This window comes from Leucopleurus acutus (assembly GCF_964270905.1).
Source record: "Leucopleurus acutus genome assembly, chromosome: 6".
In the NCBI taxonomy this organism is placed as follows: Eukaryota; Metazoa; Chordata; class Mammalia; order Artiodactyla; family Delphinidae; genus Leucopleurus; species Leucopleurus acutus.
The window spans coordinates 19,055,089-19,080,538 of record NC_139149.1 but is presented as its reverse complement, the minus strand read 5'-3'; the positions used below and the strand labels follow the sequence as shown (position 1 = coordinate 19,080,538).

General features: G+C 41.9%; 1 protein-coding gene across 1 annotated transcript in view; it reads left to right on the top strand.

The window, feature by feature from the left end:
• Positions 1 to 25,450, top strand: part of NCKAP5 (NCK associated protein 5) — a 971,312-nt gene that overhangs the window by 836,711 nt on the left and 109,151 nt on the right. The window contains exon 11 of the mRNA XM_082840997.1: positions 24,187 to 24,288. Within this exon, the coding sequence (XP_082697123.1) occupies positions 24,187 to 24,288 (102 nt within the window). The remainder of the gene's footprint in view (positions 1 to 24,186; positions 24,289 to 25,450) is intronic.

The window sequence follows — 25,450 nt, the reverse complement described above, 5'->3', positions numbered from 1 at the left end:
GAGGTAATATATAAATGAATAGGCATGGCTGTGTTCCTTTGAAATTGCATTTACACAAACAGGGATTTGGCCCATAGGTTACGGTTTGCAAATCCCTGTTCTAGATAATAATAGCAGCTGCGACTCACTGAGTGTCTCTTGTGGGGCCTGTATAATGCTTTTTATAAATCATCTCTTTTATTTCCCAATACTGCATAAGGTAGGTGTTGTTTCCCTCATCTTTATAGGTCTTGAAATGAGTATCAGATTCTCCCAAAGGCATTTAGTTCACAGGCCCAGAATTCAGGCCTTATTTCACTGCAAAGGCCATGCTTTTATTCTCTTTTGATATCAAATGAATGGAAACTAACTGCATTGTACCAATATTACTATTAGTACTTAAGTCAAAAATGGCTGACATTTTCTTCATTTGGTGAGCTGACTGTGTCATTTTTTTAGTAATTATAAAGGAATGTTCATAAATGCTTTTCTCTGGTTAGTTGTTATCTCAGGGTCCCATCTCATTTCCTTTGTAAGATATGAGGTCTCTTAGCTGAGAGCTGAGATGACACCACACTACTTCTGGAAACCAAAAGTGGGAGGAGAGACCTGTCATACAGAGCACTGCCCAGACCACACCCACACAGGCCTCAGATGGGGAGCCCTAGGAAAGCACCGGGGGTCTGGGCATCTAAGGCAGGACCCTGAGGGAAGGTTGGACAGGAAAATGCCAGCAGGAAACCCCTGTTTCTCGGTTTTGTCATGCACTGAGCCAGCGGTTACCTGTGGAAAGAAGGCTGTAGGAGGGGTCACCTGAGAGAAATGGTCACCTCCTGGGCCTGGACCGCACATGCGCACTGTCTGTCTGAGGAGAGTCGTGATGATAACAGCTGTGTACCGTGAACTCTCTGTGCTCCACACACCTCACTAAGAAGTTTACCCGCAGCCTCTCCATTTATCGTCATAACATACGATGAGGAAGTATTTCTGTTTTGTAAGTGATAAATAAATCAGGCAGATCCCTCAACTTGGATTTGAACCTGAGTGTGACTTCAAAGCCTATGTCTCAACTATACCATAGTGTTTCTCTAAACTGAAAACAGGTACAGGGTCAACCTTGGGCTTTGTAAAACCCAAGTGACAGTGCTATCAAATCTCAGAAATCCAGCTGAAGTATATCTAAACCTTACCATAGAGGCCTTCATTCAAAAACAAGAATCAGTAAACAGGAGACTTTGAGGTCATGAGTCAACAGAGACTCAGAAAATCCTAGCAACATTTTGGTGTGATTGTAACTGCTTCTCACTGAATCGTTCTTCATAGCATAGAGCTTATAAGCGTGCACTCTGGAGTCAGACTGTCTAAGTTTTTACCTTGAGCAAGTTATTTTACCTTTCTCTGCCTCTGTTTCTTCATCTGTAAAATGGGACTAATAACCACATCCACCTCATAGGGGTGTTGTGAGGATTGAAATAACACATAAGGACCTGGATCAGGCCTGACACACAGTGGCTGGGCCTTCATTTTGACGGTTACCGTTGTCATTGTTTTTATATGACTGTACCTCCACACTCTGTCCCCAGCTGAATGACAGTTGAGATTTTCCACTCTCTCTTTGTGGTCTTTTCATGCATGAGAAGCGGTCTCTCATGTATCAGCACCTCTGGGGATACCAGAGTGTCTGTTTGCCTCTGAATACAAGCACTTTCTCCTCCCTGCCCTTTTCTCTTGCCTTGTCTTTTCCCACCTTGCACAGCACCCACTGCATTGCAGATGCTCACGAAAGGTTTGTTGAACTAAGCTGAACTGAGGTCTGCTCTCAGCTACTAGGAGACTCCTACTTTCTTTGTTTTATCCCTTTGTGCGATTAACTCTTGTTACCTCCACCTGCCTGATCTCAGATTTGCTGCAGGCCCTGCTTATGGGCCTCCTAGTTTCATTCACACGTTCTCAAAGACCATTAGTTCTGAACGGGGTGGTCCTACACCTTGGAAAGGGGGTATCTGGGGCTTCTTGTTGGATGACACGATGTTTGGGAAGCACTACTGACGTTTCAGGGACTGGAGACAAGGATGCCAGACCTGGTCCCTTGGACCTCACTGCCTCAGAGTTCCCGCCAGGCCTTCATGTGTGCCCGTGATCATCTGAGCACAGAACCTGACACCATGTCATGTAGAAACTCAAAGTATTGGGGGCATGGTTTTAATAGAAGCTGAATTTTCTCAGCATTCTTCAAGAAAAACTGAACTTTGTTTTCTTTTAAACTTTACCCAGAATTGTTCACTGTCGCAGGAAGGCACATCATTGATTGCAGTGGCCCTCACTGTGTTTGAACTTCCAGGACAAGAAACCAGGAAGAGTCTGTATTTATGGCTGTTTCATTGGTGGTGACTCCACTGGGCAAGCATCTGGCCACTTTATTGTATCCCGCAAGGGAGTAACGCCTGAGCATTTGCATATCGAAAAGCATATTGTTTATCCTAAATTACATTTTTTTTTCCTTTTCTGTGAGTTCGAGTTTGTACATTATATTTTTTGAAAGTAATATATTTATTACAGTGACAGGATCCAAAGCAAACTCGGTGAAGGATCAAGGTGCACAGGGTGAGTCTGGAGACCTGCCACGAGATTTCCAGACTCTCCTATTAGAGTCACACAGGACAGGCATTGGGTTGTGACAGCATGTGTGGAGTGTCGTCTACCGGGAAAGCTCGGTACAGCCTCAGTGCCCAGGACTTTTATTAAGGGCTGGTCACATAGGCACCCTTTACCCAGCATGTATCAAAATTCTAGACTCCCAGAAGGAAAGCAGGCGTTCAGCACAAACCACATCATTTGTACAAGCAGCTTAGGCACAGTGAGCCACTCTGATTAGCTACGGCGGTGGGAGCCCTCCAAAATCCAGACGCCAGCTCAGACCCGCCCTTGTAAGTGGGCCTTTCAAGAGATGGCAGCCAAGCCTGCTATGTTAATTTTTCTTTTTTCTGTGCAGTGGGTTATACTACCTATGAATATCATTGGTAAACAGTAAATGGGGAATTTTTTTAAAATACATGTGTTTCCAAGGGACATTAGGTCTGATAGATTGAGAACCATTGTCTTAAATAAAATAGTCCGTCACCCCCAGATACCCACCCAGAGAACTGGCCAAAGCTGTGAAATTACAATTTTTTGTTATTGGCTTCATGTGCCCCCAATCAAAATTTTAAGCAGAGTTTAAATTTTCTTTAACGTGTATTACTTCCTTCTACCACCACAGTCTGTTAACAGAAGGGGGAGCAAACAGAACATTTCTTCCCCTGTATTATGGACAAACCTAGAATGGCCTGTTTTTCTCCCCATTTCTTTATCTCTAAACTTCGTGTTTTACCTGGGCACAGTTGATACTCAATAAGGGATCATTGTCTCTGCTACTTTTATCATTTTTCTCACTACTCACTCCTGTAGCACATCTGAACTCTAATTTTTCTTTTAAACCTGAAAATCTTACTGACTGCTGTTGTGGGTTACAAACAGGATTCTGACGTGAGAAGCAAAAATCATTCCAACAGGAGGGCAAGGCCCAAGGCATGTAATACAAATAAAAGTAGAATCTGGTGTCATCAGGTCACCTCTGAAAGCCCCCTGCTTGACACCATGCTGTGGAATAAAATAACAGCTCCAGCAGGCCCTCCCTGAACACAGTGTGAATAAACAACAGGTGTGCTGCCTAATTGTTTTCTCATCATGGTGCATATTTCACACGCCATAACTCCCAAATGAAATACCAAAAGAAGACATAAAATTAAATGATTCAAAGATTGAAAGGGTTTATTATCCTTTTTATGGTAGGGTGGGAATCCATTGAAATCTCGAAAAGAAACTGTAACCATCACCGCAACTATTGATATCCCTAAATACGTAATATTTATTTTTTGCTTTAAAAACTGACACTTGAAATGAAAAGCACCAAAAGAAAAAATGAGACATGTACACATTCAGGGAGTGTAGAAAGCAATCCATACTTGGATTTTACAAAAGGAGGAGATGAATGATCTCATCCCTCCTGTTAAATGAGCAATTAAAAACTCCAGGGAAGTGTAGCATTACGTGACAGTGGTCTTCCTTTGACCTTTGCGAGTGAGAACTAGAGCGTGACTGCCAGAAAGGACCGAATCAGCAGTCACACTTGGAGCCATTTACTGTCCCCTTTGCCGCACACCCCACTCTGCACGCATTTCAAACCAGATGAACCTAACTCAAGTTATGTTAAGCGGTTTTTAGCACATGAGTATGTTGCGTAAGATTCTGTGTTACCATCTGTTGTGGAACCAACCATCTTGCTGGCATAAATCCATGTGGCTCGCCTCTCCCGTCCCATGATCAGCCCAAGGATAGTAGTTAAAAGTGAAACGTGAGCAACAGTGAAACTTGAAACGGCAAGTCAAGCAGTCCACCTCCTTTGTATTGAATTCTACTAGTGTTCCCTTTCCTCCCCCATCTGATTTGCCCTCTGTTACACTGGTTGGATGCTGGTACCTTTGGGGTCCTTATGGAAGAGCCCCGTCACTATTGAATGAATTTCTGTTGACTTTGCTGAGGATGTGAAATACTATATTTAGAGATAAAATCAGATCTTTAATGTAACTGAAGAGGTCATTAATGCTTTAACTCTTAAGTCACCTCGCCCCTGCCTGGGTTTTCTTTTTTTTCTTCTTCTTCTTAAGGGCAGGCTCAGCAAGGCAGACATGTGAATTGTATCATTAACTAGGCTTGTCCTAAACTATGCCATCTTCATTATCATGCATTAAATGTTTGTGGATGGTCATCCTGGAAGTTCATATTAAATTTGGTGGCTTACCTTGAACATACTCTGGTTCATTAGCCACTCACCTATGTAGAGACACAGGAGAGAGGGATAATTTGTCTGTGTCCTGTGGGTAGTACAAGGACGGCTTTCACATTATGAATTAAAGTCCACTTAACTGCACTTGAGGTCGAGAAAGTTGGCTTCGGGATATCATCCCACTGATACCAGGTTCCATGATGGCTAATACATTGGCCTTCCTGAGACTGCTTTTGCCTCTCAAATTTGTTCCTTCTGGCTGACATTTCAGGTTGACGCATTGAATCAGTCAGGACAGGCTAGGTTATGCTGTGGTAACAAGCAATTACACAATCTCTGTGGCTTCAAACATCAAGATTCATTTCTTCTTCATGTTACGTGGCCCTCGTGGGTCAGCAGGGGAGCTCTGCGCCTCTTAGACACTCAGGAGATATGACTGATGGAGCATACACCATCTCAAACATTGCTAGTCGCCAGGCCAGGAAGAAGAGGGTTCTGGGAGACCACACCTCACTGTTAAAAGCACTCTGGTTTGGAGCACCACCCTCACAGTTCACTGGCCAGAGCTAGTCGCATGGCCCCACCCAAGCACCAAGGGGTCGGGAAACACAAGGCGACACATTCCCAGTAGGAGAGAGACTTAGACATACTTGACGAGCAGCGGTCATGACCACCACACTCAGTCACATCCTTCTCCTTTCTTTCCTCTACTTCAGAAACTAGAAAGCCATATACACTGTTTTTCAGCTTCTGTTTCTCCTCGAAGAGTCTACATGGTCCTGGTTCTGGCCTGTGAGACCTAAATGGAACTCTGCAATGGGGACTTACCAGAAAGCTTTGGCTTTCTGGATAAAGGGGATTGGACACAGCTGTGGTATTTTTCATTCACGCTTATCCCTTCTTCCCATCTGGAAGATGGAGGCAATGCCAGCATACGTAGCAGCCACCTTGGCATGAACTCCCCAGCCGCCCCCCGCCAAGAAAAACCATGACAGAGCCAAAAGATGGGAAGAGTTTGGTTCCTTGATGATTTCAATGAACTGCTACACCAGCCCTGCACTGCCTACCTCCGGACATCTTGCTATGTGAGAAATATAAGCCCCTGTAGGCTTACGACACTGTAAGTCAAGCTTTCCTTTTTTTTTTTTTTTTTTTGTAGCTGAATGCAATCCTGAGACTGTCCTTATATGTTCTGAACTTCAAAAGAAAAAGATCCCCTTCAAAAGGATGTGTTACAAACACTCCAATATCATTAAAATATGATTTGGAGATTTCTAATACACGACCCTGTTTTAGACTACTTTTTGTTTTGGTCCTTTTGGTTGGCGTTTCATGTTGGCTCACTTTATCAGTCAGGATAAACTAGGTTGTAATGCAGTAACAAACAACCCCCCAAATCTCAAACCGCCTACCGCTGGACTTCTTGATGTGTGAGAAAACAAACACCTGTATGTTTAAGCCCTTGAAAGTCAATGTATCTGCTTCTTATAGCTAGGTGCAGTCCCTACTAATACAGTCTTGCTTATTCTTGAATTGAAAAGGATGTGTTACCTGCAATCTGTGAATGTTTTCAGGTTTTCTTATGAAGGGTTATCTAGAGAGATGATTCCATATTAATACTTCCTTAAGAGTTCCCAGTGAACTTCCCACAGTCAGCTCCATCCATCTGAAAAAAGAAAACCTGCTAAAAATGTCTTTTACCACATTTTCATTCTCTTTCCCCTTTCCAAACTGAAGAACTCTCTAAAAGAAATCCTTTAATAAAAATACAAAGCCCCCATTCTGTGATTTTTTTTAAGTCTGGTTTTCATGCCTTTTGGGGGTACCTGGGACACGTACAGAAGAAAATCTGTTGGAAATAAAATGAAGGAAGAGAAGAGAATATACTGCGGTTCTGAAAACTTTATGAAAGCCTTGGAACTAGCTATGAGACTACTTCCCTATCCTGAGAATTTTACATAATGTGGCTGAAGTCTCTCAGAATGCAAAACACGTTAGAAACTGTAACCTGCTTAACATTAACCTTGACAAATTCAGGTTCTGTCTTGTGAATGAATGAATGCCTCCACTCTTGAGAACTCTAGACCTTGAACATCTAAGTTGAAGTAGGACGGCAGAAAGTTATCTTTATCTTTCTCTCTCCTTCCACCTTCCATCCCATCCCCATTCTCTCTTTAAATCTTTAACAGATTAAGTGAATGACTTTGACAAAAAAATCTAATGAGAAAGTGTTTTCAAAAGCACTTTTGGATTCCTCACTTCTCACCACTGGTGCTTCCCGGAAGGACAGCACTTTGCTTTATGACCGTGTATCGATCTCTAATATCTTTATTGAACGTTGTCTCTTCTTTGCCTCCTACAGGCAAAGGGTGAGAGTTAGTATTAATTTTCCAGACATCTGCACACGTTTAAGTGGCCTTTTGAAGTTTGAAAATCGTTTCTCTGTGAGCCCACCACAGGGCTAAAATGCCATTAAGGTCTCGACTGGAACAATACATAACAATCATAGCTGAAGAGCTTGGCTTGGCAATGAAAAGAAAACTCATTTATTTTGGTGGAGATTGAAATTAATGGAAGGTCCTTGCCCAACCGGTGCCAATGCCTCCAGGTTCTGGAGGTAAATGACAGGAATCAGGATGGCTGAAATCCACCCATCCGGGCTTCCCTGGTGGCGCAGTGGTTGAGAGTCCGCCTGTCGATGCAGGGGACACGGGTTCATGCCCCGGTCCAGGAGGATCCCACATGCCGCGGAGCGGCTGGGCCCGTGAGCCATGGCCGCTGAGCCTGCGCGTCCGGAGCCTGCGCTCTGCAACAGGAGAGGCCACAACAGTGAGAGGCCCGCATACCGCGAAAAAAAAAAAAAGAGAAGAAATCCGCCCATCCTTGTTCACATGTGTGGAAAGTCAGAGCCGGGAGAGGTCTCCATGTCACATGCAACGTGACGTGGAGGGTCGGGGAGCAGTCAAGTAATGGTGTTCATAAATATTTTTTAGCCATGGTTCATTGTGTAAGATCATAGAAGCCTGTGGTCCCCTTGTCAGAATAATGTTTTGCAACGTGTAAAATAGATGACATAAGATTATAAAGGAAACTGATTATATTGAGGTCCAGTTGCTAAAATATTGAAAACATATATGACATAGTAATACATGTGCGTCATTTCTGAAGCATAAAATAACAACCTCAAATGGAAGTTCTAAGTTATTTTTTATGTGATGATTCCAATATGAAATTTCTAGAGATATTTTCAAAAACTGTAATGTGACATGAAGATGTCTGTGATTTCTGTCAGTGACGAAGTCACCAGTTGATACCACTGAAGTTTGATGTCTGCATTTGTAGCTGAAGGAAAGGCTAAATTTTCGTTCAAGTTTAGTGGAACTAAAGCTGCCTTTTCTTCCTCAGAGTTCACGAATGCTCTGAATTCTATCCATGGAATTAACAAGCCCTGAGAATCTGTATTTTCTGTTTCCTGGGAATTGCATGTCTGTGTAGTTACAAGGACAATTATTTGTCCTTGTAACTACTCATTCCTCCCAGTGGAATAAGTGCAGAGTTTAATATTAGACTTTAGAAAATATTTGGATGACTGTACTTCATATTTGATGTCACTCCTGATCATTTCTTAACGGAGCATATACCCCGAGTTTGAGTCTGTGGGTCGTCTGGTGACAGCCACACTGCTTTTTTCTTGGCCCTCTTACAACTAATAACAGTGTAGGGCTAGAAGCACCTTGAAAGGTTTGTTTCTCCGCCTTCATACAAGGCTTCCTGGGCAGGTGTTGAGACCCTACCAGAGACAATGACATTTTCACTGGCTCTACCCAACTGGCCACGGTCACCACACAGAGGTACCTGCTTTATAATCTGACATCTGAAACTCTCTGAGAGGAAAGGAAAACAGGTTTCAAGGAGTCTTGCATATATTTGCCTTAGGACTCAACATTGGTTCCCCCATGGAACATGGTTTTAAGGGACAGTAACTTCAGATTAACTCCTATAGGAATGTAATTATCAGGAACTTTCTTCACATTTGAGAAAAGGAAGATTTAAAACCAGGAGAATGTCTTATTTCTTGTGGCATAGTAGAGAAACTGTTTTAGCTTGCCCCGTTTCGTAGTGATAAAGCAGCATTTGATAGCAGCAGCCCATGTGATAAAATGATTATGGCAGCAGTGAGAATCTAATCAGAGAATTGATCTGCAGATTCCAATTCTGTAAGAGCCAACATCAATCAACATAAATGTCAATAATGAGATCGGATTGAGAGCTGCCCAATCCCTTCAGATGATTCTGGGGTCTAGTGACAAATCAAAGAGGTAAATGTGAAAGGGAATTGAAGACTCTCACAGTCACTCCATTGACGAGCAGCAGGCTACACGGTACTTTGGTGGCACGTGACCGAATGGGTCCAGGCTAAAATTAATTAGAGACAGATTGTTAAAGGATTTTCATATTGTAAGATATGTGGTACCAGTACCATGTGGTGTAATATAGTAACAGTTGTTATTGTAACCGGTAATTTATAGTTAGTCATGGCAGTTGAGGGAGGGGGCAGGAGAAACTTAGTGCACTTATTTATTGTACCTCCGGGAGGCCATGTCTAGAGAGTGCAGTAGCAAAGGAAACTGTCAGTTCTCAGGAAACGTTATATGGGATAGAATTCTGAAGTCATCATTTGCCATTTTATACACCTTTATCGATTGTCTGTCCAGGGTTTTTACTAAGAACTGGTCCTCAACCCTGTGTCATGTTAAGGACCATGGACAGCAACAGGACAAGCGTCAGCAAGTGAATTTCAGGATCAAGAAAACCAGGGAGCATTAAGGCGTGTGGAGCTGCTAAGGAGTAGGGCAGGGATTCAGTGGGGTGGGCAAAGAAAGAAGAATGTGAATATAAAATGTCGCTCTGCCCACTGCCACCTGGGGCCATCTTGCTGCCTTAGCAGGAGACTCCTCCCAGATTTCCTGTCTAGGCAGGACTTCCTTTCAGGGCATGGGTGGCCGTCCTGTGGGGACAGAAAAGGGGATACATGAAAACAGGCAGCAACTTTGAAGTCGCTCCTGGCATTCTGATTGTAAAGCAACTGTGACTTCGAATTGACAAAACTGACTTTTCCTTGCGATATGTTTTTTGTTTTTTTTTTTGTTTTTTTTTTGTGGTACGCGGGCCTCTCACTGTTGTGGTCTCTCCCGTTGCGGAGCACAGGCTCCAGACGCGCAGGCTCAGCGGCCATGGCTCACAGACCCAGCCGCTCCGCGGCATGTGGGATCCTCCCGGACCGGGGCACGAACCCGTGTCCGTTGAATCGGCAGGCGGACTCTCGACCACTGCGCCACCAGGGAGGCCCGCTATATGTATTTTTTCTACCTCCGTCAGGTACCCTCTGTTGACACTTTCTGGAGTTTCAAATGGTCATTACTTATGTGCTACCAAAACGGTGGTTCTTCAGTGGAGGTGATTCTCATATTAGGAAGCTGTTTCACGACTGTTTGCAGGGGCAGGCAAGTGTCACTACTTGAGGATAGACAGGGGGGAAAAAGCATACTACTCTGTTATTGAAAAATTAGGTTAAAATTCAAAATTCCACTTTTACCCCAGTTAGGTTAGTAAAGGTAACAAATCAGATCCTTGTGTGATTAAGGGGTGTCTTTCAGAGTCTAATGATTGTCAGAGAAGGTGATATCCAGGGCCCACTTCGTGGGTGTGAACCTGTGCAATCACATAGGGGCTTAGAAGGGCCCTGTGCTTGATTTAATGCTGTTCTGTCACCATCTTGAAATTCTTAATGTCTTTTTCACAAATGGGCCCCTGCATTGGGCTCCACAAATTATGTCACTGGTCCTGAAAAAAGCTAACATTTATTGAGCATTTAATACGTCCCAAGCATTTTAATGAATGGAGTCCCTATCACAGCCTTATAAATTCGGGAGTTTCTTCTCTTGAGCATCCAGCCTTCAATAAACTCCTGTGAACTAATATTGTTATTATTACCTATGAAGGAAACTAAGACTTAAAAGATGAAGTAATTGCCCCAAGCCACACAAAGCCAGAATCTGAACCCAAGCAGTATAACACCTGGGGCCATGTGCTGTCTGGGAGAGTAGCTAATTTGTGAACCTGAACCCAGGATTTATACTGAATGTTGAACAGCTGACTTCGCAGTTATTATCTTCTTTGTTTTAAATATGCCAACGAATCAAGGGTTTGGGTCCATTGGATTCCAGTTAATTGAGGTGTTTCAGTAATACAGTGAACGTGGCTCATGGACCTGAACTTCACACTTGATGACACACTGGACGAGATACCTTCCGTGACTCAACCACCAGCTTTCTGAATAAGTGATTCACATCTTAACACAATGACGATACTTTTATGCACTCAAGTTAGAGAGTGTCTTATTTCATTAGTTTTCGATCAATAGAAAAGTATTTATGAAAAGAACTACAGCATCCCACATAAAACAGCTGAACAAGAAAACAGAGATTTATATGGAATAAATGATTTGAAGCCCCTGGAATTATTAACATGGGGCATTTGAGGAGAAATATTTGTGTTTTCCAACTTACAGTCTGAGAAGAAAATTATTATCTTTAAAACTAGCTAACTAGTAACAAGTGTTCAAAATGGATCCTGAATTCTAAATAATAATTACTTCTTGGCAATTTGAACTTTCCCATAGTTTCACAAATGAGTCTCAGGGCAGTTTCTTGTCTCTGTAATGCTTTGTAATATTTATAGATCTATAACTAATTTCTTTGTAACAGTTATTTATAGATCTCTAGCCAATTCCTCTGAAAAATAAGAACTCGCTTTTGGCATTCTCTGAGATTGAAAATGTTGCACACGTTATCACATGAAAGGAAGCTCAGAGAAAGATTAGTTCGCATCTTTTAAGAAAGTTTCCGTCAAAGCAATTTATGAAAATCAATAAATCTGTAGGGATTTGAGAACACAGAATAATTTTAGGATTATGGTAACTGGTGACTGTCTCAGAAGAGAAAATAGAGAGATTATGTTATTTGTATTTATGCATCAAATATCCATTTAATACTTCACAATTTCCACCCTAGGAGATTAGGAATTTCTCTTTCGACCTTCTTTCTGGGTGCCTGGTTCACAAATTCCTAGTGTTTACTGAACATGCTTGATGAGAACAAAGTGTTCTGTGCCTGCTGAGTCTCAAGCAGAAATGGTAGAAGCATTGTTTTATGTCTTGTGGAGGATATGCCTTTTTACTGAATTTTCTGATGCAGTTGTAAACCCCCTAATCTGTCATACAGATGTCTGTAATATCATATCATGTACTTTTCTCTTGGATGTTACAGCTGAATCTTTAGTCAACTTACTAGAGGATTTGCTGGGGAAATCGAGGAGCAGTTTTGACTTGAAATTCTGGTGTCATTTCTAGCTCAGATTTTGTTTTCAGCAGCTGCTCCTAATTTGCTTGAAACACACACACACAAAATTGAAATTTAAACATAGAATATATTTAGCAAACTGACAGAAAAATAAAAATAAATCCACTCGACTTGATAAATCCTACGTTAATAGCTGGAAACTACCATTTGCCAAGAAATGACTTAGCTCAGTGAAATGTATTTTACAGCTAATCCTTTAATGTCTGTTTTACATATTACCCTTCCCACTGTTAATATTGAACAATATTGTAAGCTAGTAATTTTATGCCCTATATTTCAAGTTGCTATTAGGAAGCTACATAAATAACAGTTTTCAACTGATTGTTTATAACACCCTGAGGCATTCCTTACCATGGGGTAAAGTAAGAGTGGATTTTAAAAAAAAAACTGCTGTGGGGATGGAGCTACAGAGAAACTGTGACTCAGATCTGGAGCAACAAAGCCTATAAAGCCAACCGAAGTCATGAGTCTGAAACCCTGATAACAACAACTTCATATTAACTATCAAAGGAGCTGAGGCTACAGGCCTTCGCCGAACATTCAGCCAGAAACTGCCTTTACTTGACATGTCTTCACAAATGTTGTGAAATGAATTGGACTCTCCAGCAACTTGTCCCACTAGAACCAGGACTTCGGGCTGTAAAATACAGATGAGGGCTCATCACAGAAGTCATCTTCATCAACGCTCTCATCTATGTCTTACCCCAAACTCCCTGCAGGGAAAGACTGTGAGAGTGACTCTTACAGCCTGTGAAGGTCCCAGTGGTTATGTAATCTCCCAAACTCTGCATTTCAGTTTGTTCTCATCTTTCCTTTAATCATGGCAGGTGGCACCCATCTTATAAATAATTCTGCAGGATTTTTTTTTTTTGGGGGGGGTTCTCCAAAACACTGACAAGGCACTTTCTCTTCCTAGAAGATTCTCTTCTAGTGTCAAACAATAGTCATTTGATGTTAATGTCTCCTCATCGAAGTTGCAAGAACAGAGCCGGACCCAGGTCTGGCTTCCTACTGGCAGCCTGGATAATCATAGAACACTCTGGCATCACAGGAGGAGCCACTCTAGTTCTTCAGGATTAGTGACTAGAGATCTCTGGGATGCAGGCAGCTCTTTGCACAGCCCTAGCATGCGGCGTGAGTGAGGACCCTGGTTGGAAACCCCTGGCACCCCTTTCAGGAAGAAGCATGAAGAGAAGGCTAGAAGCTGTGGGTGTTTCCTCTGTGTTCACATGTGCTTAGGGACCCTTCCTGTCTCTTCTTCCAGTGCTTGTTTACGTACCTAAGGGCCATGGAGGCCCACAGCCAAGTTCAGCATTTGAAAAAAATGTGTGGTGGGCAGAAGAAGAGGGGAGGAAACTTGTATTTTGGAGAGAGTGATGGGTTCAAATCCCAGCCTCTCTACTTTCTCACCCACCGTGTGACTTGCCGCAGGTCCCTTGTTGCTGAGACATCCCTCTCCCCGCTCTCCTCCTTTTGAACTCGCCTCTGTCGTCTTGCTGAGCCATATGCAGAAAAATGTCACTCTCTCTCATCTCTGGACCTTTGTACAGGTTCTGCCCAGAAAGCCCTGTTTTCCTTTCTTGGTTTCTTCCCCTGAATCATCAGTTCTTGTTCATGAAATCTCAACTTAACCTATCGCTTCCCAGGAAAAGCCTTCCCAGAGCTCCCTGCTGAGTTTTCCGTGGCACGTGACATTGAGGGTGCCCGGTGGCTTGTCCCACAAGCACCTTAACGGCAGGGACTGCGTTTGTCCATCATTGTACCCTGGATTAGAGGACATGGTGGCAGAGGACGTCATGAGAGGCCCTGAAGTCTGTGCCCAGGTTCAGATCCCTGACCTGAAGCTCCTTAACTTCTCTTGTTCCTCAGTTTATTCATCTGAAAAGTGGAGCTCATAATAGATTCTACCTTGTTAGGTGATCCTGAGGATTAAATAAGAAAAAAATAATGTCTTTTTTTTTTTTTTTTTTTTTGCCTTAGCAAGGCATGTAGCAAGCACTCTATAAATGCTTGCTGTTTTCTTCAGTTTTATTTTTCAGTGAGATCCAAATATTTATATAGAGTTGCGTTTCCCTGAAAACAATGTAGAGACCTAAGAAGGAAACATCACCGATAACAAAAATATTATCAACAATAATCATCCTCATAAGGAAAGTATGTTTTTGAATAAATGAATGATTTATGTTTAAGCAGAGTGAGTGAAGATATCACATTGTACTTAGAGTTATTTCTCTTTCTAATTCTACATAGTTTATCTTGTCTAATTAACTTATACTGTTATTTTAGTAAGTTGCTTCTACCAAGCTATCATTAACCAGGTTTAATTGTAGAATTAACGACATAAACTCTGCAGTCAGACTGCCTGGGATTTAAATATGGTTTATATGACCTTAGACAATATTTTTAGCTCGGTGCCTCAGTTTCCTCACCTGTAAATGGGGATAATAACAGCCCTTACTGTGAATTGTGATAAGGATTTACAAGGATAATATGCATGAAGTAGATACTTAGTGCTAAAAAGAGCTCGGTGGTCACAGCTGTTGTTGTTATGATTATTTCTTTTTCGTTATGGCTTATCTGCCTCTGAGAAAGGCTCTGGGCAGGAAAGTTCCCAAGGCAACATAGTTCACTTAATGGGAGTGACCCAAATTGTGGGGGCTTAGCACTTCGGCAGAAATAAGCAACTCATCTCGCAAAAGAGACCAATGAGGATATCAATTTCCTTCCTTCAGGGGAAAAGTGAACAGAATGTGGTAGAGTTTGGACTTAGCAGTTGGCAGATCTGGGAGAGAATCCTGGTTCTGCCACTTACTGGAATATAGCCTTGTGACGCTGGATACCATCCTTAGTATTGGTTGAGTTCTTCATCCGTAAAAATTAAGATCTTAGCTTCTTCCACACAATAGCATGAGGATTCATGAGATAAGATCAGGGAAGGGACTCCACTCAGTGCCCTTCTTCCCCCATAGGGCAGGAGGTAAATCATTTCTTCCTAATAAACAGTGCACTGGACTCCAGTGACCGTCAATGCTATTTCCAATAGGTCCGGTAAAAATAGAAGGTCAAGTTGTTTTTCTCCCTAATTCGTTTAGTTCCGTGAAATCAGAGGAAAAATTTGTTCCCCCACATGTAAAAGTCAAAAGGCTTCAGAAATCCAGGAGAGTTTTCAAAAATCAAGCTTGATTAAAAATATAAAATGCAGTGTAGATAATTTTACAAAACAGCAGGGGCAATTGGAAAGCACTTATTAAAGTACCTGTTAAAGTAATTAGTGATAAAAATGGAAATTTCAAGGCACTTCTGTATCTCTTAGATCCCAGAATAGGCTCAGACTGTGCTGAATCACTTCCTCTCTCAGATCAGAGTCACAGAAAAAGACAAAAGAGAAGCTTCAAAGAGTTTTAGGATTGGGAGGCAGGTGTGAACCACTCTTAGGAACTGTCTTTTCCCAGGTCTGAGTGAGCTGAAGCCCTTACCATACATCCTGTTTCCCAACACCTGTCACTTTGCTGTTACATATTAAATACTTCTGATTCCTTTTTGTTTGTTTTATGTAAAGAGACCAAGGGATTTGGGAGCTTGACAGGGAGACCTAAGCCCGTATGGCCTGAATCTTTATTGCACAGAATATTATCTTATTTATATTTAACTGTGTTGCCACACTGACCCCTACCCTCACCGCCCCGTCTCCGTATCACTCTTCCTGTACCATGACCTCTTTTGCATATCCTGCCTTAAAACTGTTCTGTTTTTTTCTCATCTGTGTGTCCGGGCACCTCATTCATATCATAGGCTCCACTAACGGGCTTCTTTGAGTCTGTTCATAGTTCATAGGCAGGACTCTTACATAGTAGATGCTTCACGAATGCTTCTTGTTGGACTAATTGGAGTGGAGACTCCTGAGGGCAAGGTCTGCTGTTTATATCCTCATCCATCATCTCGCTGGTCCTCTCCCAGCAGGACCTCAGGGCACTGTTAATGGAATTTCAAAAGATAGGACAGATTTGAGACACTCCAGTCATCAGTCTGAGCTGCAGAAGCCCCAAATAAACTTCCTAGTAACCAAACCAAATGCTCCCTTAGGCAGCCACTGGGTAATCTGGTTGTCATGGCAGCAGGGACCCTTGAAGAAGGTTTTGAATATAGCTGTGGAATAATTGTTTCAAAAGCATGTATAACCTTGGATCCCGAGGAAGTAGAAAAGAGCCATGTCATATGCAGAGGCACCATCCACAGCGAAACGGAATGCATCAGAACGGGTCACAGAAAGACGGATATGCAGGGCAAGTCTGAACGTTGTCAGGGAAAATAATAATTGCATCAAGGACTGGTGTAGTTGGCTAAAAAAAAAAAAGCTATAAAAATTTCAGACTCTGAAGTGAGATCAAATCTTGATGGACATATTTTTTAAAGGACCTCTAAGAGAATATTCAAAAGAGATGCTCTGTGTCGCATCAGCAAGATGACCGAATGCAGATATTACGTTTTATCTTTGTATCCCCAAATGGAAATTATGGCATAATTAATTAAACATCAGCTTTTATCCAAAAATATTTTGTCCTAGGCTCAAATTTTTGTGAATCTAAGAAAGGACTATATAATACTCAGTTACATAATACGCAGTTATGTAATGTTCAGTTTTATAATAAATTCTTAATGGAACAGAATGAAACCTCTGAAATGTGAACTAGGGGTCTGCCACAGTATCTCTTGATGGGGTTTGGAAGGGCTGATGAAAAATCACACTTCTGAGTGTGGCAAATTGTAAATAAAAGTGTAAGTCTAGTGTGTGAGAAAGATAAAACTGGGGGGTTTTTGGACGATCTTCTGGGGAGTAAAGCTTCCAAAGAAAAATTATCTCAATCAGGCTTCGAGTCATTTTAGGACATTTCCTTGGATTTCCTTTCAGAGCCTTGTGCATACCTGTGAAAACTGCCTTATTACCCAACAGAAGGAACAAGGAGATGTCTAATTCAAGCCATATTTAGAACAAGTCTCTTACATATATACCAAATCCACCACACATGTTTTCTACCCCTGTAACAGAGGATATCCAAGAAAGGTGAACTCACAGGAAAAGCCATGAAATTGGCAAAATCCAAAGATGCTCATAGGATTTCAGAATTACGTACTCCAGACTTGCTTCCCTTGTGCTTGGTTAAAAGGGGATGAAACACACTGCCTGGGGACCAGCATGGGCTGAATTGAGGGAGCAGCGGTGGGGCTCTAGGAAGCTCTCCGGAAGCTGTGAGTTGAGGTCAGATCTCCAAGGTGGAGGCAGGACAATGTGAAAACAAAGCCACGGCTGACGAAGCAGTAAATTCTTCATCCAAGAAATCAGCCTAGGATCCAGGCCACAATGAGACAGGAAGGAAGGGGGCAGGGTACAACTATTAAAAGAATGACACAACATTGAGAAGAACAGGATACGACGAAAACCGGTTAGAACCGGTTAGAACCGGCCCAAGATGGCAGAAGATTTGACTTCCAGTGGACCTTGAGCCTCCTCATCCGCTCATTGTAATGCATTAGCTAACTGACACACCCGCGGGCGCCATGACAGTTCTGAGGCCAGCCATAAAATTAGGCTAAAAAGTGAGTGATGCCACAGTTCTTGGAAATCCCTGCTCCTTCCCCCAGATAGCTAGAATAATCCCTCCCACTCTTTAGCCTGTGAAATTACCCAGCCCGGAAAAACTGACCACCCACATTTCGGTGCCGCCTCCCACCTTCTGAGACGGCCCACACTCCGTCTATGGAGTGCGTACCTCTCTAAATAAACCTGCTTTCACTTTACTACGGCTCGCTCTTGGATTCTTTCCTGCACGAAGCCAAGGACCCTCACTTGGTGGCCCACCCCAGGGACTCACTCAAGACCTAGGACACGACCATCCTCTCACGCCCCATTTTTCCTACAACTAGATCTGTGAGGGAGGGTGATTCCTAAACAAGGTCAAGTACAAATGAGCAACCAGCCAAGATGGGGCAGTGAGAGCAGCAGCGCTCAGCAAGGGAGCAGGCAAGAGCGGTTGAGCATAGGCTCTGAGACAAGAAGTGACCAGGGGCAGCTGCTGGTATTGTGTCTCTTGGGGAGAGTGTTGAATGGCTGAAGATACCAATGGTGAGTGGGCAAATCCCAAGAAATTTTTCCACTCCTAAATACCCTACCATGCAGTTTTTTGAGAGTAGAAAAATACCTTCTGATGGGTGGTAGAGTGCATTAGGAATAGAATTCAGGGAAATGTGGTCGGTAGAGAAGTTGAGGCCTAGATCATTTGGCAATAGCAGAACGCATCACTTCATAAATAAAATAGGAATTCAAGAATTGGGGGCAGAGAAGCCATCCCATTTGACTGGGAGACCTTTTCCACAGGGGGGAGAAAGAACTCTAGAGAATATGAAACAGGACAGGGTAGAATTCAGGATCGTGCTACTGTAGCATCTACCAAGCTTGAGTAAATCAAGGGGATTGAAGCAGATCGGATGAAAAACACTAATTCACATTCACCTTTTGTGGCTGAACCTATATTACCCACGTTGGTGGTGTCCATTAATCAGATATATGCCATATTCACTCTCATAATTTCTTTTTTACAGGTATTTGGTTTTCTTAGTTAGAGGGGAGAATAATCGTATGCATGATTATGGCATTAGCTTAATTCTCTCACCAGATCTGAATGAAGAGAAGGGAGCGATGGTCAAACAATCCTTTCTGTATGTTCCTCTTTACATCTGGAATCCTGAAATGAAAAACTTCACACAATTCTTTTCAGACTTTAGGGAGTACATCAGTAAATACAAAAGCTGCTCATCACCCTATTTCACTTGGTTTTTCCAGTATGGTTTCCCACGTTCCCCACATTTCTCAGATAATCTGCTTTTTAACCTCACCTTGTGTCACTTAATAAGGACTCAGTGTCGCCCTGGCCTCAGCAATCACTGCCTTCCAGTCGTGACATCGCCTCCGTACTGAGCAAAAATCCAAAGGCAGAATTCTGTTCAATGCAACAAGCCTCCGCTAAGCATCTGAAGAAGTGCAGCTCCGTGAGTGAGGAGAGATACAAAAAATGGCAAAGCAGCCCTCCAGCCCCACTCTGAAAGGCCAGGCACACCTTGGTCTCAGTCTCGGCTGCCATCATTAGCTGGAGAGCTGCAGAGCCATCCGGGCTACTGTGAAAGGGGCCACTCCACCTCCATCCCATCAGATAATGCACGGCTGGTCTCAGGTGCAGTCCTTCTCGGCCTTGAATTACAGATTCAAAACCGTAAAATAGAAAAAAGAGCTGGCTGACTGAAGGCAGAGTAATCCACCAAAAATTATGACCCCAGCTTGTATTTCTGGCCCCGGCGGCTCTGGCATTGCCAGGTCCCCAAAGCCGACGGTCGTATCTTACTCTGTTGTGAGGCGTGTGTTCAGACTGTGGATTGATCTACACCATGGCTTGTCACACAGCTCCTCGCCCCTGCCCCTGCATCGTGACACAAAGTAGGCCTCTTCTCCATGAAGCTGAAAATCCATGTGTGAATATGTGTTTCTGAATGTGTATATAATGTGTGTATATACATAATGTGTGCATATGAATTTATGTGTGTATGTGTGTCTTTATTTAGTGACTGCTCTGTTTGCTATAGAGTGCTTATCTCAGAAAAGGGTGACAGCAGCCAGTTAACATTAATCCTGATAACAAACAAACCCCCAAATGATTAATGGCTCAAACCCAGTGCAGGTTTCTTTCTCGTGGAAAGTCCAAAAGAGGTACTTCTGGTCCCAGGGCAGCTCTTTTCCATTGACTATTCAGAAATCCAGACTCCTCCTACCTGCTGGCTCCATCTTCAACACGTGACTTCTGTGATTGCTGTGCTGAGTTGGCCGCATCAAACTGGTGGAAGGGGAAAGAGGGTGGAGCACCGCATATGGGAGATATTCCTGGGCCAGGACGGGTATCATTTTTGCTCATACCCCATCGGCTGGAACTACCCCTGTCACATGGCCACACCTAACTGCAAAGGGTGTTGGGAAATGTAGTCCAGCTGTGTGGCTAGAGGGTAGAGGGAATGGATTCCATGACACCTAGCCAGCCCCTGCCACAGGGCCAAAGCAGAAATCGAGGGCTTGGCCTGCATTCTCATGGAGCTGGTCACCCCATTAGGGAAATAGACCCTGCAATACAGGAGCAATTCAGCAATTACGCACTTCAGATAAAGGGCCAAAATGATGGAGGACGTAATCCATCTGAGTGTGGAATCCACTGGGGGCTAGAGGTGACAGACAACCCTACAGGCAGGTTTCAGTGCAATCCTGAATAGTAAGCAGGCTTCAGGCAGGTGGGCAGGAGCAGGGAGAGTGTGCTATAGGCAGACGGACAAAAGCACCAGCTCAGAAGTGAGAGGGGCCCATTCTAGAGACAGTGAAACCAGTCTGGCAGGAAGGGAGGGGTGAACAGTTACCATGAAAGGAAGCATTTGAGTGAAAAGATCTCACTGGCCTTTAGTTTGAGAATGTGTGAGGCTGGGAGTCTCTATTTCTAAGACCAAGTGAAATCTCAGTTACTGATATAGTATAAGAAGTGATGTGAGGTCAATTTCAAATCTATACTGAGTAATATTGTTATCTCTCATGTCTAAACACACACACAAAGACACACACACACATGCACGCACACACACACACACACAAAATCAGGTCCGAGTCAAATCCAGGATTCATCCAGATTTGTAGGCTAAAGATTTCAAGTTTGAAAATTTTCAGGTGGGAGATTTTATCTGAATGGACACTTATTCAGTATACATGAACTGTAGGTAGGTAGTCATGTGATAGTGAATTTGCCCTCAAACTAAGCAGGTGGACTTCCTTGAAGAGGCAGGGGTACTCTCCTGTCAGTTATACTCTGTCAGTGATTTTAATTGATTTCCTTATGTATATATTCTACCTGAATTAAGGCCAGATAACATACAACACCAGTTTGAAAAGTAATATTCTCTCTCCCTCTCTCTATGGGAATTTATTTATTATATATGTATATGTAGAAAATATAAACCTTTCATAAAAATACTTATTATAAAGTATAACACCTAATGTATTGTGAGCTTTTGTGGTTATTTAACCGTGAAGGATGTTTATGTGAAAGGATGATATTTACCTTTTATTTTCTTACCTACAGCCTTAACACAGAAGTAGATTTTATTTTCCTCTAAGCCAGTTTTTATTCTCCTTACATACATGTAAACTATAACAACAAATGATTCCTTTGTACCTAGGCATTTAAGAAATTACCAACTCTCTTATTTGTAGTGAGGTGGATGGACCTAGAGTCTGTCATACAGAGTGAAGTAAGTCAGAAGAGAAAAACAAAATACCGTATGCTAACACGTATATATGGAATCTTAAAAAAAAAAAGGTTCTGAAGAACCTAGGGGCAGGACAGGAATAAAGACGCAGACGTAGAGAATGGACTTTAGGACACGGGGAGGGGAAGAGTAGGCTGGGACGAAGTGAGAGAGTGGCATGGACATGTATACACTCCCAAATGTAAAATAGATAGCTAGGGGGAAGCAGCTGCATAGCACAGGGAGATCAGCTCGGTGCTCTGTGACCACCTAGAGGGGTGGGATAAGGAGGGTGGGAGGGTGACGCAGAGGGAGGGGATATGGGGATATATGTATATGTATAGCTGATTCACTTTGTTATACAGCAGAAACTAACACACCATTGTAAAGCAGTTATACTCCAATGAAGATGATAAAAAAAAAAAAGAAATTACCAGCTCTCAGTTATGACAATTAATTGGTATAAGCCTATGTAAATTTCACAGTACTATCTTATTATTATCCTTTCTGACTATGGCAATACCTCTCCCTACCTGAGAGGTAGGTTAAGTAGCTTCTTCCATCCCTTTGTAACAGGCAAGGAATCTGAGACAAAGAGGTTCAATTACATCCTGAGATCTGGTAAAATCTGTGCCTTCGGGCTGAAACTCAGGTCCCCTTGCCCTAGGATCTGTCCCCTCTCCTTCATGACTTGACTTATTTCAGTGGAGAGAACTGACCATTTGCATAAAAATAACTAAAATATAACCTCATTTAGGAGGATGGGTTTATATATACACATATTCATTCAGAAAGCAAAACAATGACATCATATATCTGGTAAGAAGTGTAACCATGAACTGAATAAGAAGTCAGATATCTAATCTATAAGGACTCTTCCCCCAAATCACATGATATACCACTCAAAATCATCATTTCTTTTGTTGAATGTCATTTCCCGTAAATTCTTTGACTCTTTGCATATTGCTAAATGTGTTCTTAAGTCTTAGAATGTTATCATTCTTTCGGCACCCTCTCAATCCTTAAAACCTGTATGTGGGTGGAGAAAATATAGACATCTTTTTCTTTATGGACTACAGCAAGCACCAGTTGGGTACTTACTGAGTATGACACGTTGTGTGACAGATTCCGGGGCTTAAAATGTCTTTGATTCCAGAGGGTGCTCGAGATAAGGATTGTAAATATTGTGCAGAAACAACATCCTGGCTCTAGTTACCTATTGATGTCTTGGCATTGTTGGAGAAATTAGAATCTTCAAAATAATGGAAAACCAGATATCTAGGATTTATGTTCTTTTTGGTGAAAGTAACTCCACAAACACAAATTGAGAGAAGCAAGAGTATAAGTCTGAAGCAAATGAATTTAAGCTCTACTGATAAGAAGGAGAACTGATCCATAGCAGAAAAAAAAAAAAAAACCAACTGCCTTTATTCCTGCAGATGGATGCAGTGCAATGCTACCAAAGTGCTTATCCTTCAGTGGGTGCTGAATAGATGTTTGTTGAGTGACTAACTAACCAGGTACACAGGGCTTTCACACAAGTTCAACCTGAAGGAAAATGGGGAACAGTAAATATGGCTCATTTTAGTGGAGTTCACAGCCCTGCTGACAACATGGTGGATCTGCTGGGACAAAGTGACCCTTGGGCAACCCCTGCACGCTAAGATGATCCTAGCATTAATTATTGGCAGAGAACTGGTCATCTCCCAGATCAACATCAGTATGCAGCAAGGCCTTTCCGGGGAAGAAAAGGAGTAGAAAAACTTTTCAGAGGTGAGGGAGGCATCTCAGCCACGTTATTTACTTATTCGATTCGATTTTTTAGTGTCTGAAGTCACAAAAGTTGTAACCAAGACAAACCAGGCTGTGAGTACCATTTTTAAAATGTCATCAGCCTAGCAGAAACATTAGACATAAATCACGAGTTTTATTGTATTTGCAATTAAAAAGATCAAATTTAATATCTACAGAAAAGCCTTAATAATTAGGATAAAGATTAATGTAGTGAAATGTCCCTGGTTTAGCAGGCCACCCAAGCAAAGCTGAAATAAAGAATTGAGTATATAATCGAATAGCATGTGACTATTAATGCACAAAGCCCTCCAAGTCCCCAGATCCCTAATGCAATTATTTTCTATTCACATTAATTGTTCCTAACAGATGACATTAATGACTTTGATTTAAAATGTGTGCAAGGGAAGATGTCACAAGATCAGTGCTGTTTAGAAATAAGGTCACTTTTATAATCATTTGCTCAGATTTTAACCACTACTCAACATAATAAGGTTAACACGGTGAGTGCTTTTTAATGTGAATATCAAAAGTTAATTTAATGTTAGTATCAAAAGCCAATAAGTGTATTGGGGTATTCACATTTTTCTTGCTGTTTCTTTTTCCTTACTACTTATTTTCCAACACATACCGACAGACTGTGAAAGTGTGATTATTGTTTATAATGTGTAATTGCACATGTGTATATATAGAACACTCATAAACTCAGATAAACTTTTTTGAGTTAGGATATGTTATCTAATCTAGAAATGTCAACTCTTTTGAGATTTACCTGTCCAAGGCAAGATTTGAAACAAACAATTAAATCAACACCGTTCAAAATTTCTGCCTGTTTTTACCCAGAAACTTCACTCACGCATCTTAGATCTTTCAACCGGGGATTTGCTCTCAGATGTGGAAAGAAGCCGGAGTCTGACGCACTCACGAACTGATGTTGAAATGCACGTGAGTTTCCCTGTCGCCTTCAGAACACTTGTTCAGGTTGTTCTTTTCCTTCCTTCCATCAGAAATGATGTCACAAGTGAACCATAAAGCGCATCCTTGAAGCACTGTCAGGCAGATTAAAAATACTTTCCTTTCTTGTGTTCTCTGCAATTCAATATCATGTCCCCCAGCTGATGAAGTAAGCAGAAAGTGTCACTCTTGGCAAAACTATCATAAATCTTGCCTCGTCCCCAGGATACCTTTTTGGGTATTGATTACATCTCAAAGTCTCTGAGAAATGGCCAAGGAGCTTTTTATTAAAGCCCATGTCCCATATTACTCATCCTACTTTTATGATATATTATGTATGAACTTTTAAAAATTCATGAATTCTGTACTTTTTTTTTCTTCAGCTAGGGTTATCTTTTTTTTTTCAGCTAGGGTTATCTTTGTGCTTATTTGGCAAAACTTTAACCAGCGTGGTTTTTAACTCTCATTGACATAAAAAAAGTATCTTGAAAAACACAAGAGCCAAATAAATATATAATGAAAAGTGTTAGGCTTAAAACAATGACAGATGGACATTTGTGGATGACTGGCCTTTTATTTTGCTGTATAATTTTGTAAGTGTAGCTAGGAGAGTCTATATCGAAGGTAAATATTCTCAAGTTAGATTGGAATTAAATGTCAGTGGAATGCTGTCGCTTTAAACATTCATGAAGACCTTAATGGCATCCAATCTATAATATGGCCTTAAGATCAGGAATTTTTTTAAGTTGCGGTTTTTATCCAAGAAATCCTTGCCTTCATCCTCTGTGTCTCTCTCCTTTTTTTAACTAAAATTACGGATTTTGTATTGCATTTCTCGTAGTAAGGATGTTAAAGCATATGAGTGCTTCAAGGTGGTAATCTAAAGTACACTATGGGAAAAAGACACTTCGAATAGTGTAAATGGTATACTTTGCCAATTAAATCAACACAATTAGGATAATGTTGCAACGGAAACAACATACATCTTGTGGCAAAGAAGAATTTTAATGATAATCATTATCTATTACTAATTACGACTCTTCCCAGGAGGATGTTTTGGAAGGAAGTCTGTATACGTGCAGGAGTTCTGCTGATTGTCAGGGGCCTTACTTGGAGCTATCTCGTAGAGACTGGGACCTGGGCCTGACATCAG